This window comes from Pongo abelii, chromosome 10 (genome assembly GCF_028885655.2).
Source record: "Pongo abelii isolate AG06213 chromosome 10, NHGRI_mPonAbe1-v2.0_pri, whole genome shotgun sequence".
In the NCBI taxonomy this organism is placed as follows: domain Eukaryota; kingdom Metazoa; phylum Chordata; class Mammalia; order Primates; family Hominidae; genus Pongo; species Pongo abelii.
Window position 1 is genome coordinate 47,025,235 of NC_071995.2, and position 14,137 is coordinate 47,039,371.

The 14,137-nt window shown below is 47.4% G+C and overlaps 1 protein-coding gene across 2 annotated transcripts in view; it reads left to right on the forward strand.

The window, feature by feature from the left end:
- LOC100446260 (tubulin alpha-1C chain) overlaps window positions 1–12,529 on the forward strand; it is a 57,221-nt gene extending 44,692 nt beyond the window's left edge. Inside the window, exons 1-4 of one of the 2 annotated variants that reach the window (XM_009247680.4) lie at window positions 4,459–4,666; window positions 8,929–9,151; window positions 9,307–9,455; window positions 11,446–12,529. In XM_009247680.4, coding sequence (XP_009245955.1) covers window positions 4,664–4,666; window positions 8,929–9,151; window positions 9,307–9,455; window positions 11,446–12,420 — 1,350 coding nt within the window. In that variant the 5' untranslated portion in view covers window positions 4,459–4,663 and the 3' untranslated portion in view covers window positions 12,421–12,529. Of the gene's footprint in view, window positions 1–4,458; window positions 4,667–8,928; window positions 9,152–9,306; window positions 9,456–11,445 lie in introns of those variants that run through there. The other variant, XM_054527209.2, reaches the window with a different exon arrangement.
- Window positions 12,530–14,137: the final 1,608 nt, after the last annotated feature.

Consider the following 14,137-nt stretch of genomic DNA (forward strand, 5'->3'; position numbering starts at 1 on the left):
AAGCCAAATCTCAGTGGAAAGAAAATGTGTAATTTCAGAGATGAAAGTCAATCTTCTATGGTAATCTCCCAGAATGGAGCTAAAAATTCACATACTAAGCCCTGCCGAAGGGGAAGTCATCCAAAACACAGCTCAAATCAGGGAGGAAGAGAACTTCTAAAGAATTTGTAGGAAACTTGTAAAGATTGCAAACATTTGTGGGATAAAAGAGAAATAAATAAAAGTTAAAGGATCCAAGGACTGTTTTTCCCATAAAATAAAATAACATGTTTCCTAGAAAATAACGTCCTGCTATTCTGTACGTACAAGGCATAAAAAAGGAGAAAAAACAAACTGCCTTGAAATACATAATTGTATTTCTTTTGGGTGGAACAGGGTCTGTTTTCCCCCCAGGCTGGAGTGCAGTTGCACGATCTTGGCTTACTGCAGTCTCAGCCTCCCAGGCTCAAGTGATCCTCCCACTAAAGCCTTTCGAGTAGCTGGCCGACAGGCACACACCACCATGTCCAGCTAATTTATTTTAATTTTCGTAGAGACAGGGTTTCGCCATGTTGCCCCAGGCTGGACTTAAGTAATCTGCCCACCCTGGCCTCCCAAAGTGTTGAGATTACAGAAATGAGCCACCTCACCTGGCTGAAATGCATAAATCTTAAAAAATGCTTATTGTAGGCTGGGCGCAGGGGGCTCACGCCTGTAATCCCAGCTCTTTGGGAGGCAGATCACCTGAGGTCAGGAGTTTGAGACCAGCCTGGGGCTCAGTGGCGCTGAGCCAAGATAGCGCCATTGCACTCCACCCTGGGCAACACAGCAAGACACTGTCTCAAAAAAAAAAAAAATGCTTATTGTAAAGAAGGTTGTTCAACTGCAGAGTCCTAGCTGTCCTTTGGGGTTGTTAAAAGTAGGGTAAATTTTTTTTTTCTTGTTACATTAGTAATCTTACCATAGGACTACAAATTCAATAAATGACTTTTCTAGGACTTCCCTTTCCCTGTTAACTAGAGCCAATAACAGGCTGAGGAAGAACATAGAATAAAAGAGACAACTGTCATTGTAGGTATTTAATCTGACTCCTATCTCTTGTGGTTTGGGGTAAATTATCTCAAGTCTCAGGACTTTATTTTCCACAGTTCCATAATAAATACCTTTGTAAAAACTCATTTATAAAAACTCTACCAATGCACTATTGCAGTAGAAAACATTTTGTTATAAATTTCTACATAAGCACAAAATATTCCTACATCATTAATTGTAATATGTAATTTGTAACTGAATACAAATAAATACTTCAGTATTACTAGTATCTCAGCAAAGAAAACAGGAGTTAGGCTGAAAAAAAATAAGGTTCAGTTTTATCTGAATTCTTTTCTCTTTACTAATGTTTTGTGAACAAGCTATATAATTTAAAGCCCAAGTTCCCCAAAGCTGCAGTAGGTATGCAACGCTTATTTCCCTAAAGCATTGTAAGATTACAATGAAAGCCCCATCTGTAATTATTTATCTAATGTTCTGGTGATTCTTCAGTCAAGATGTTGACTGAGGAAGCATGTTTTCTCCTTTGCTCATATTTGTTGAGCTCACATGAACCCCACAAACTTTGAGTTACACATCAGAGAATGTTAGGGCTGTAAGGGCCTTACAGAGGATCCTGTCCAATCTCCTCATATTGCACATTCAAAACCTGGACCCTGAGGAGGGGAAATGTCCATCCAAAGTTATATATTAGCCAGGCGTGGTGGCTCACGCCTGTGATTCCAGCACTTTGGGAGGCCAAGGCAGGAGGACTGCTTGAGCCTAGGAGTTCAAAACCAGCCTGGGAAATATAGTGGGACTTCATCTCTACAAAAAAAAAAAAAAGATTAGCCAGGCGTGGTGGCACACACCTGTAGTCCCAGGTACTTGGGAGGCTGAGGCAAGAGGATTGCTTGAGCCCAGAAAGTCGAGGCTGCACCACTGCACTCCATCCAGGGTGACAGAGTGAGACCCCGTGTAAAAAAAAAAAAAAAAAAAAAAAAAATTTATAGCAAAAAAAAAAAAGGCTGATCACTGAACCATGTCTTCTGTCACCCTATTAATAATTTAGCATAGTCTGGGCAAAGTGGCTCATGCCTGTAATCCCAGCACTTTGGGAGGCTGAGCCCAGTGGATCACCTGAGGTCAGGAGTTTGAGACCAGCCTGACCAACATGGTGAAACCCCATCTCTACTAAAAATACAAAAATTAGCTGGGCATGGTGGCACATGCCTGTAAGCCCAGCTACTTGGGAGGCTGAGACAGGAGAATTGCTTGAACCTGGGAGGTGGAGGTTGCAGTGAGCTGATATCATGCCATTGCACTCCAGCCTGGGCAACAGAGCGAGACTCCATCTCAAAATAATAATAATTTAGCATATTTTTGATGAATTCTGGAAGCTGTCAACCAAAAAGTAAGATCAGTTTCTGCCTCTCCTTACACTGTAATTTTTAGACTCATAAAGATCTGTTAACATAAAGGTTAAATGTTTAACTGTCTACCCAGCAAAGAGATTTTTCCCCAAGAAATTCCAGCAGAGGGCAGCAAATTTAAATATGGATCCCAATGCTTAAAATTAATTTAAAGTACAAGAGAATTACTCTTTTTTTTTTTTCTGAGACAGAGTCTCTGTCACTCAGGCTGGAGTGCAGTGGCACGATCTCTGCTCACTGCAACCTCCATCTCCCGGGTTCAAGCAATTCTGCCTCAGCCTCCCGAGTGGCTGTGATTACAGGTGTGCACCACCATGCTCGACTAATTTTCGCATTTTTTGGTAGAGATGGGGTTTCACCATGTTGGCCAGGCTGGTCTCAAACTCTTGACCTTAAGTGATCCGCCCGGCTCGGCCTCCCAAAGTGCTAGAATTACAGACTTGAGCCACTGCGCCAGGCCTGTTGGTTGTTTTCCTTCCCTATCCCACTCCCACTTCCCTATCTTCCCTATTCCCTCTCCATGAGGCAGAGCCATCAGTTTTGCTCACAAACATATTCCCTAAGCACCTAGGATACTGTGCTAAATATATCTGGGGAATGAATGAAAAAGTTGAAAAGCTCTACTAAGACTAAAATCTCTACACATATGTTCCACAAGGGCCATTTTGTATGTTTGAGTTGAAGTATATCTTGAATTCCTGACCTCAAGTGACCTGCCTGCCTCGGCCTCCCAAAGTGCTGGACTTACAGGCATGAGCCACCGTGCCCGGCCAGAAAATTCACTTTTGTTCCCTCAATATTTCCATAAACTCTGTATCTCCCAGAGATGGTCAAGGAATTCATGAGCTAAGATAACGTGATAGAGTTGCAGAGAAACAAAAACAACAGAAATAAAAGGCGCTTCTGAGAAACCTTGGCAGAGATGGTCAGAGAGGCACATTTAGTATGAAGCAGTACAAGCTCGTGTTGAAGGGTTTAATTCCTCGGAGCCCTACTTTCCTCATCTGTAAACTGGGGATAATAATTCATAGAGTTTGTCATATGGATGAAATGTGATCATGTGATATGAAAAGCCAACTACTCGGCCGGGCGCAGTGGCTCACGCCTGTATTCCCAGAATTTTGGGAGGCCGAGGCGGGCGGATCACGAGGTCAAGAGATCGAGACTATCATGGCTAACACTGTGAAACCCCATCTCTACTAAAAATACAAAAATTTAGCCAGGTCTGGTGGCACGCGCCTGTAGTCTCAGCTACTCAGGAGGCTGAGGCAGGAGAATCGCTTGAACCCGGGAGGCAGAGGTTGCAGTGAGCTGAGATCGCGCCACTGCACTCCAGCCTGGGTGACAGAACGAGACTCTGTCTCAAAAAAAAAAAAAAAAAAAAGGCCAACTACTCTGCATAGTTAGCAATCAAAAAATGTAAGCTATTCATTATCCTAATGAACTGAAAAAACTGCTTTTGCGCCTATCGGGCGGAGACTGTTAGGAGCCAAAGGCTCATTTAAAGAGGACGTAAGGAAAAGCAGCCAAAAAGGTGGGAATAGAGTTTAAGGCGCTTTCGTCGTGATTCAGACCTAGAGTGGGGAGCAAGCCCTCTCTCTGGACAGCCCTCAGCGGCGAGGGGAGCGGGCGCCCGCGGGCCCAGCTGGGGTGCCCGGCAGCCAGGACTCCGAGGCGGAACCCGCAGCCTGGTCTCGGCGTCAGCGCCTCCCCGGCGGCGTAGGGAGCGCAGCCGCGGGGACCGGAGGCGAGGCCGGGGCGGTGCAGTAAGGGCTTCTCTTCCGGGCACGGTCGCCCTCTCACCTGGAGCTTCCCCTCGCTGGGGTTTTGCCCACCTGACGGCCCCGCAACCCCTGTCCCGGCCCATTCTCCAGCCCCAGAGCCCTTCCTCCCCTTCCTCCTCTTCCTCCCCTTCCTGCTCCTGACTTCTTCCGACGAGTTTGGTTTGAACTTTTGAATCCGCCAATCAACGCCGCGCGCCCCCACTCCGCGGGTGCGGCCGGGAGCAGGCCAGAGCCCGAAGGTGGGGCCGCAGCGGCACGGGGCGGGGTCCGGGGCCCGCCCTCCCGACACGTGGCCGGGGACCGGGTATATAAGGCCCCTCGGGGCCGGCGACCCTGTCACTACTTCTCCCCCGGACTCCTTAGTAGTCTGCTAGTGGGAGATCCTTGTTGCCGTCCCTTCGCCTTCTTCAGCGCCGCAGACCCCTTCAAGTTCTAGTCATGGTGAGTGGGGTCCCTAGGGGCTGGGGAAGAGTGCGTGTCCCAGGGGACGGCGGGCCCGGGAACTACTGCCTGCACCTCGGGCCGCGCCCAGGACAGCTCCAGACTGCCCCGGGCCCCTCCGGTTAACCTGGCTTGTGGTGGCCGTGCTGGAAGGTCGAGTTCACGTGGCAGACACCAGTTCGGGCCGGAAGACCTGGCCCGGTTGCGGCCATCAGTGGAAATGGAAAGCTCTCTTGATCCTAGTGAGGGCTTTCCCCGCAGGGCCCCCTACTGTCCTAGGGAGGAAGGTCAGGGAGCCTGCTCATTGGCCTCCAAGAACTTAAACTAAAAATCTCTCCCCACGTTTTCTCAAGCGACCTCTCCTTCCCACTGCCTTACCCACTGGGCCCCGGAGGCCCTCGTGCGCTCCCGCACCGACGGTGCAGCACTTCCTGGCTCCCCTTCTCCAGCGCCCAGTGACTCGCTTCTGAGTCACCTGTGGCCCGGCCCTGGGGAGAGTTTCCAACTGCGCCAGTCCACCTGAGAATGGAGGCAGGCCCCTCCTTGGAAGGGAATAATTAACTTTCACGTTGCCTAATCCTGCATTTCTGGTGTTAATCTAGTGGTTGGTTTACAGCTGAAGCCTTTTCTTAAGCCGGGTTTAAAAACACGTCCACAAAAGGATATTTTCTTATAAAACCAGAGTTGGCCCCGCGCAGTGGCTCACGCCTGTAATCACAGCACTTGTTCGAGACAAGCCTGGCCAACATGGTGAAACCCCGTCTCTACTTAAAAAAAAAAAAAAAAAAAAAAAAGCCGGGCGTGGTGGCGCGCGCCTGTAATCCTAGCTACTCGGGAAGCTGAGGCAGGAAAATCGCTTGAACCCAGCAGGCGTAAGTTGCCCTGAGCCGAGATCGCACCACTGCACTCCAGTCTGGACAACAGAGTGAAACTCTTGTCTCAAAAAAACGCAAACCCGACCGGGCGCGGTGGCTCACGCCTGTAATCCCAGCACTTTGGGAGGCTGAGGCTGGTGGATCACGAGATCAGGAAATCGAGACCATCCTGGCTAACACGGTGAAACCCCGTCTCTACTAAAAAAAAATACAAAAAAAATTAGCTGGGTGTGGTGGCGGGAGCTTGTAGTCCCAGCTACTCGGGAGGCTGAGGCAGGAGAATGGCGTGAACCCGGGAGGCGGAGCTTGCAGTGAGCCGAGATCGCGCCACTGCACTCCAACCTGGGCGACAGAGCAAGACTACGTCCAAAAAAAAAAAAAAAACCGCAAACCCCAGAGTAAACTAGTACCACGTGTTCTTGGTTCAGTTTTCAAGAAACGTGAAATTATACGTAACTTGAGTTTTCTATAAAGCTTCCAGAAGTATTGAAAACAACTATCTTAGGCCGGGCGCTATGGCGTATGTTTGTAATCCCAGCACTTTGGGAGGCGGGAGGACCGCTTGAGCTCAGGAGGTCGAGACCAGCCTGGGCAACACGGTGAAACTCCGTCTATACTAAAAATACAAAAATTATCTGGGCGTCGTGGTGCGCGCCTGTAGTCCCAGCTTCTCGGTAGGCAGGGGTGGGAGGATCTTTTGATCCCGGGAGGTGGAAGCTGCAGTGAGCCCAGATCGCACCACTGCACTCCACCGAGACCTTATCTCAAAAATACGTATATGAATTTAAATATAAAAATCATATGTAAATACATGTATATGTCGCACTGTAACAACTTATTGCTTCTTTTCAAGCAATACCAAAAAGATACTGGTAAAAGTGTTATTCACAAAGTAGTGAGACCCTTTAAAAAGCAGGAGAGCGGCAGCAGACTGGTTTAGGCGAACACTGGTTAAATTTTCTTGTTTTTTAACAAGAGGTAAGAGCTGCTTATCCAGTTAACACTAGACCAATTGACTCCACCTGTGCCTCACTTTCTCCACGTGGCCAGGGGAGAGTGGAGGGTAAGGCAGTGGCCGCTGACTGCCTTCAAGAAGGCAGTTTAGACTGAGCAATGAAAGAAAAATTGCGGGCGCAAAATAGAAGCAGCATTTAAACAGAAGAAGCATTTTGTTAGAATGAATGGATCTTCTCAGATACTTTATCTCCTTGGGCCTGGGGGCCATCATGGTCAGGTATCTGGTTATCTCCAGCTTTTTGGGGCTTGGGCGTTTCCAAAGTCCAGTTAAAGGTAAACATGATGCTGGGCGTGGTGGCTCTCGCCTATAATCCCAGCACTTTGGAGGCCGAGGTGGGCAGATCACCTGAGGTCAGGAGTTCAAGACCAGCCTGGCCAACATGGTGAAACCTCATCTCTACTAAAAATACAAAAATGAGCCAGGCATGGTGGTGGGCACCTGTAATCCCAGCTACTTGGGAGGCTGAGGCAGGAAAATCACTTGGACCTGGAAGGCGGAGTTTCCACTGCACTTCAGCCTGGGCGACAGAGTGAGACTTTTTCTCAAAGAGGTAAACATGATGCAATGGTAAATAGTCATGGGCTAATTAGAACAAACTACTCCTGTTCTCCCACACCCCTGGAGCTGGGTGAGTAGACGACCCAGGTGATACTGAACTTGCTGATGTGGTCAAGAGACCTTGATTGTTTCATGGGGAGTGTAGGTGGGAAGGAGGTCAAAGGTGAGTAATTAGGGTTTTTATTATCTCTTGGCTTATGAGACCAGGCCCTTTGAGAACTTAGTGCTCTGCCAGTCTCCAAAGTGGCTAATCTGACTTATGATGAAATGCCAAACACCCTTTTTGTTTTCTTGTTAAGTCTGTGTGTACAGATTCTATGTTTATTCCCTTATTTTACTAAGGAGGTGTGGGTTTGGGAATTTCTAACCGTATTCTGCTTTGGCCCCTCTGGCCTTTCTAAATTAACTTGGTCCACCTCATAAATATATATCTATGAGAGAGAGAGAGAAACACACACACACACACAGTCTTGGCTCTGCTGCCCACGCTGGAGTGCAGTGGCGAGATCTCTGCAACCGCCGCCTCCTGGGTTTGGGTTCAAGTGATTCTCATGCCTGTCTGTAGCTGGGACTACAGGCGCTCACCGCCATGCCTGGCTAATTCTTGTATTTTTAGTAGAGATGGGGTTTCAGCATTTTGGCCAGGCTGGTCTTGAACTCCTGACCTCAGATGATCCGCCCACCTCGGTCTCCCAAAGTGCTGGGATTACAGGCATGAGCCACTGTGCTCTGCCATAATTTTTTTTTTTTTTTTTTTTTGTATTTTTAATAGAGACAATGTTTCACCATGTTGGCCAGGCTGATTTCAAACTCCTGACCTCAAGTGATCTGCTCACCTTGGCCTCCCAAAGTGCTGGGATTACAGATGTGAGCCAGAAACAACTAATTTCTTAACCTATCAGTAAAGTCTTGGTAACATTTTTAGCCTTTATTATTATGGTCTTCCCTCTCCCGGAGATGTTTTGATGGTGAAGGAAAAATGTTCTTCCTATAGATTAGATTCTTCCACATGGTTAAAAAGCTGTCTCTGACCACAGTTTTTAAAATATAGCTAACTGCTGCTTATCCAGCATTTTCTTCATGAGTCATGGCTGTAGTTTGCTGGTTTAAGCTGGTTTTAAAGGAGGGAGAGAGAAGCTTTTGTCTCCTAAAGAATAGGATTAAAGCGGGACCAGAATGAGCTCAGTAGTTACACAGTCATTCAGAGAATGAATCAGAGCTGGAAAGGGGAATTTTGCCTTAGTTTAAGGAATCATATCTACTGTGGCTACAAAGCAACTGTCTGGTCTTGCCGAGTAGTTGATGAACACATCTTTGGTTTTCCAAGGCACTTTTGCTGAATTAGGTCTTCAAAGATTTTTGCTTTTGAAATTATAGTCCCTGAGCCGAGTGGCCTGCTGAAAGATGGTTATCTTTTTTTGTTTGAGATGGAATCTCTTGTCACTCAGGCTGGAGGGCAGTGGTGTGATCTCAGCTCACTGCAACCTCCACCTCCTGGGTTCAAGTGATTCTCCTCCCTCAGCCTCCCAAGTAGCTGGGACTACAGGTGTGCGCCATCATGCCCTGCTAATTTTTTTTTTTGTATTTTTAGTAGAGATGCAGTTTTGCCATGTTGGCCAGGCAGGTCTCAAACTCCTGACCTCAGATGATCCACCTGCCTCAGCCTCCCAAAGTACTGGGATTATAGGCGTGAGTCACTGCGCCCAGCCAGTTATCTGTCTTGAAGGTTAATCAGTCATTAGGTGTGAATCATTCCTAAGTGTCCCATCTGATGTATTATATCCTGACATTTTTCTTTCTTCCTCCCACAGCGTGAGTGCATCTCCATCCACGTTGGCCAGGCTGGTGTCCAGATTGGCAATGCCTGCTGGGAGCTCTACTGCCTGGAACACGGCATCCAGCCCGATGGCCAGATGCCAAGTGACAAGACCATTGGGGGAGGAGATGATTCTTTCAACACCTTCTTCAGTGAGACGGGCGCTGGCAAGCATGTGCCCCGGGCAGTGTTTGTAGACTTGGAACCCACAGTCATTGGTGAGTTGACCTCAGTAACCCAAGTGAGATCCCAGGGTGCTGGGACAGGAGGTCTGTCCTGGGGGCTCCACTGGTCACTCACCCACTCTCCCTCCCCGCTCCTCCTTCCTCCCTCCTCCTCCTCCCCCCTGCTCCTCCCCCATCATCTTCTCCAGATGAAGTTCGCACTGGCACCTACCGTCAGCTCTTCCACCCTGAGCAACTCATCACAGGCAAGGAAGATGCTGCCAATAACTATGCCCGAGGGCACTACACCATTGGCAAGGAGATCATTGACCTCGTGTTGGACCGAATTCGCAAGCTGGTAAGTATAGTACTTTAAATAAAGTGGGATGAGAGTTTCTTTTGCAGTTCTGAGACCAAACTACAAAGATCATTCTTTGCAACTAAAATGAGACTATTTGCATTGCAACTAAAATGTATCTGTTCACTAAATTAATTGGATTTCTGAACCAGATGATCTTGGGTTTATGGGACAACTATGGGGTAGGAGTAAGTGCTCTTTAGCCTATTTTGCTTCAAGCTGAGACATTCCTTTTGAGGCCATCTTTAGTCATACTGAGTGAGGAGGTAGCTGACTTCTACATATAACTAATTGATCAAAGTCATTTTTTAAAAATCTGGGCTGGTTCCTTCATGTCAATACAGAAAGTTCAGAGAACAAGAAGCCAGTGTCACACTGACAAGAAACAGCCAATACTGGAAACTTCCAGTACAGCTGAAAGTGGAGTCGGGAGCTTCCTTATGAAGTGTGCTGTTTGGATCACTTTAATTAAGAGCCTGGCAATCAGATGACTCTTTGCTCCTTAGGCATGTGGGCAGCTTGTAAGTAATCAGATATCAAGCATGATGGCCTGGGCAGAGTAACTTGTCAAGAAAATCACATTGTATTAAGCCCAGACATGACTGTTCCATTCTAAAAAATAATGGCCTTATCATTCATGGCTTCATACTTTCCTCAGATGTTTACGTAGTCTTCCCAGCAAAACTGGACTAATGTTTCCTATGCTTAAAAACTAAGCTTTAGGCCGGGCACAGTGGCTCACACCTGTAATCCCAGATCTGGGAGGCCGAGGTGGGTGGATCACGAGGTCAGGAGATCGAGACCATCCTGGCTAACACGGTGAAACCCTCTCTACTAAAAATAAAAAAATTAGCCGGGCGTGGTGGCAGGCGCCTGTAGTCCCAGCTACTAGGGAGGCTGAGGCAGGAGAATGGCGTGAACCTGGGAGGCGGAGCTTGCAGTGAGCCCAGATCGCGCCACTGCACTCCAGCCTGGGTGACAGAGTGAGACTCCATCTCCAAAAAAAAAAAAAAAACCTAAGCTTTAGTTATAAGCACTGACTTGGAAAATCAGGACCTGCCTTTAGGGACAAATAAACCTAGTAGCTATTTTTAGGGTTCTGGAGCGAGGTTTATTGCCTACCAAAACAATTGCATTTGTCCTTGGCATTACTGTGCTCACAGGAGGCTTAACTGGTGTAATATGGTAGGCAAGAGTCTGCCCTGTGCATTGATCTCATGTAGTTTGTGGACCCACAGGCTAATAAGGGAGCGGAGTAGAGAATGTTCACAAATCTGAGGCCCATCACTTGGAGAAGCAAGAGTTTACAATAGAATACTTTATTTGGAAGGTCAAAATCATTCCTTCATAAAGTAGCAGTTTGCTAACTGAAATAGCCCAGTTAGGTGGAAGAAATCCCCAACAATCTGAGGTCTCATGGAATTGTGGTTGTGTCACTTTACCCAAAATGAATGGGCTTCTTGGTACCTAGTGTCATATATTGGGTGCTTACTGTGCCAAGCACTATGCTGAGTACTTATTTAATTCTCAACCTAAGGTAGATTACTATTCTCACTTAATCAGTGGAAGAACTGAGAAATGAATATGGTCATACAGTAAGGAGCTGGTATAGCTGGATCCTGACACAGCCTGACTCCAGCACCAGGGTGTTAGAACTTTGGCTATTCTGTTGTTCCACCTCAGAAAGCAGCTGCCAAATCTTTACAAGACATCTACTGTACCAGGCTGGTGGTCCTGGGCCTGCCCCTTAGGAGCTCTCCAACTAAGAAACTGCCCTGTTCTGTGGCCACAGCAAGAGAACCAGAGGCTGCCCTCCCAGTTACCAAAACTTGAGCCCTGTATGCAAGCCCAGACCTTGTGATTCCTCTGCCTGAGGAAATAGTTCATCTTAAAATAGTCTTAGCAGAGGTTTTTCTGCTCAAGGACGAAGTCCTCTGCAGTTTTCACCAAATGTCTCGCAACACTAAAATGAAACTTTTTTATTTTGCAGGCTGACCAGTGCACCGGTCTTCAGGGCTTCTTGGTTTTCCACAGCTTTGGTGGGGGAACTGGTTCTGGGTTCACCTCCCTGCTCATGGAACGTCTCTCGGTTGATTATGGCAAGAAGTCCAAGCTGGAGTTCTCCATTTACCCGGCGCCCCAGGTTTCCACAGCTGTAGTTGAGCCCTACAACTCCATCCTCACCACCCACACCACCCTGGAGCACTCTGATTGTGCCTTCATGGTAGACAATGAGGCCATCTATGACATCTGTCGTAGAAACCTTGATATCGAGCGCCCAACCTACACTAACCTTAACCGCCTTATTAGCCAGATTGTGTCCTCCATCACTGCTTCCCTGAGATTTGATGGAGCCCTGAATGTTGACCTGACAGAATTCCAGACCAACCTGGTGCCCTATCCCCGCATCCACTTCCCTCTGGCCACATATGCCCCTGTCATCTCTGCTGAGAAAGCCTACCACGAACAGCTTACTGTAGCAGAGATCACCAATGCTTGCTTTGAGCCAGCCAACCAGATGGTGAAATGTGACCCTCGGCATGGTAAATACATGGCTTGCTGCCTGTTATACCGTGGTGATGTGGTTCCCAAAGATGTCAATGCTGCCATTGCCACCATCAAAACCAAGCGTACCATCCAGTTTGTGGATTGGTGCCCCACTGGCTTCAAGGTTGGCATCAACTACCAGCCTCCCACTGTGGTGCCTGGTGGAGACCTGGCCAAGGTACAGAGAGCTGTGTGCATGCTGAGCAACACCACAGCTGTTGCCGAGGCCTGGGCTCGCCTGGACCACAAGTTTGACCTGATGTATGCCAAGCGTGCCTTTGTTCACTGGTATGTGGGTGAGGGGATGGAAGAAGGCGAGTTTTCAGAGGCCCGTGAGGACATGGCTGCCCTTGAGAAGGATTATGAGGAGGTTGGAGCAGATAGTGCTGACGGAGAGGATGAGGGTGAAGAGTATTAACCTGTGTGCTGTGCTTTTACACTCCATTGTCTTAGAACTGTCTTATTTTTGTTCTATAAATGTGTCTATTGCCCTAAATTGTTAATAAAAGTGATGTTTCCATTTTAAATGTTGAGCTGACTTAAATACTTGATCCAGTTAAAGTTGGATGTATGAGGCTAGTAGATGAACCACCTGACTTTTGAGGGTCTTGCTCTGTCACCCAGGCTGGAGTACAGTGGCATGATAATACATAGCTCATTGCAGCCTCGAGCTCCTGGACTCATGTGATTCTCCTGCTTCAGCCTCCTGAGTAGCTGGGGACTAGAGGTGCACACCACCATGCCCAGCTATTTTTATTTCTTGTAGAGATAGGGTCTTGCTATGCTGCCCAGGGTGGTCTTGAACTGGCTTCAAGTGATCCTCCTGCCTCAACCTCTCAAAGTTTTGATTATAGGCATGAGCCACTGCCCAGCTTCTTGGTTTATCTGTTTAATTTGGGCCTGAATTAAGTGGCTATAGAATCATTTTGTAAGTGAGGAAATGGGTTCAGATTGAGCCAGTGCTTCTGTAACTAAAATGGACGTGAATCACCTGTAGATATTAAAATGCGGGTTTGGGGTCAACCTGGTGGCTCATGCACTTCGGGAGGCCAAGTTGGGTGGATCACTTGAGCCCAGGAATTCGAGACCTGCCTGGGCAACATGGTGAAACCCCATCTCTACCAAAACAAAAATTTGCATGGTGTGATGGCACCTGCCTATAGGTGGGAGGACCACCTGAGCCCAAGGAGGTTGAGGCTGCAGTGAGCCATGATTGCACCCCTGCATTCCAGCCTAGGTGACAGAGGGAGACCCCTGACTCTCAAATTTAAAAACAAAATGCAGGTTCTAATTCTATAGGCATGAGGTGAGGCTTCAGACACATCTTAATTTTTTTTCTTTGAGATGCTCTCTTGCACAGGCTGCAGTGCAATGGCACCATCATAGCTCACCCCCACCTTGACGTGGGCTAAGCCATCCTCTCACCACAGCCTCTCAAGTAGCCAGGATTACAGGTGTGTTCCACCATGCCTGGCTGATTCTTGTATTTTTTTTTTTTTTTTTTTTTGGTAGAGATGGAGTTTTGCCATGTTGCTTAGGCTGGCCTTGAACTCCTGGGCTCAGGCAATCCTGCCTCGGCCTCCCAAAGTGCTGGGATTACAGGAGTGAGCCACTACACCTGGCCCCTAGATACGTTTTTTAAATAACCTCCCAAATGATGCTGTTGGTCTGATGTGACCACATGTACAGTAGCAAAGGGTTAGATTTGCTACTACACTGCCAGAACTATTGCTGTCAGTCTTTAATAAAGTATTAGTCACATGAGAAGGGCTTGGAATCGTGATTTATTCCATACTTAGCTAAAACCTACAATGGCAAAGATGGTTCATACTAAAGGGGTTATTGTTTAGAGAAAGTGGAAATGTCAGACAAAATAACAGTCACTGGTTTTTCTGGTATTGGTATTTGACCCAATTGTATGTCATGGAGATTATTTGAAGTAGGAGTAATATGTATGTGTAGGAAAGATTGGAGGGGGTAAGTTCTCTGATTTGGACTTTTTTCCAAGCACCTGTTGGAGGACCGTGGTTCTTGGGGGCAGACGGGTGAAGGGGCATGAGTGTTATACATAGCTGGAGAGCTTGGTGCCTGGTACTCAGTTGAACTAAGCAATGGGAAAGGACAATGACCAAAAG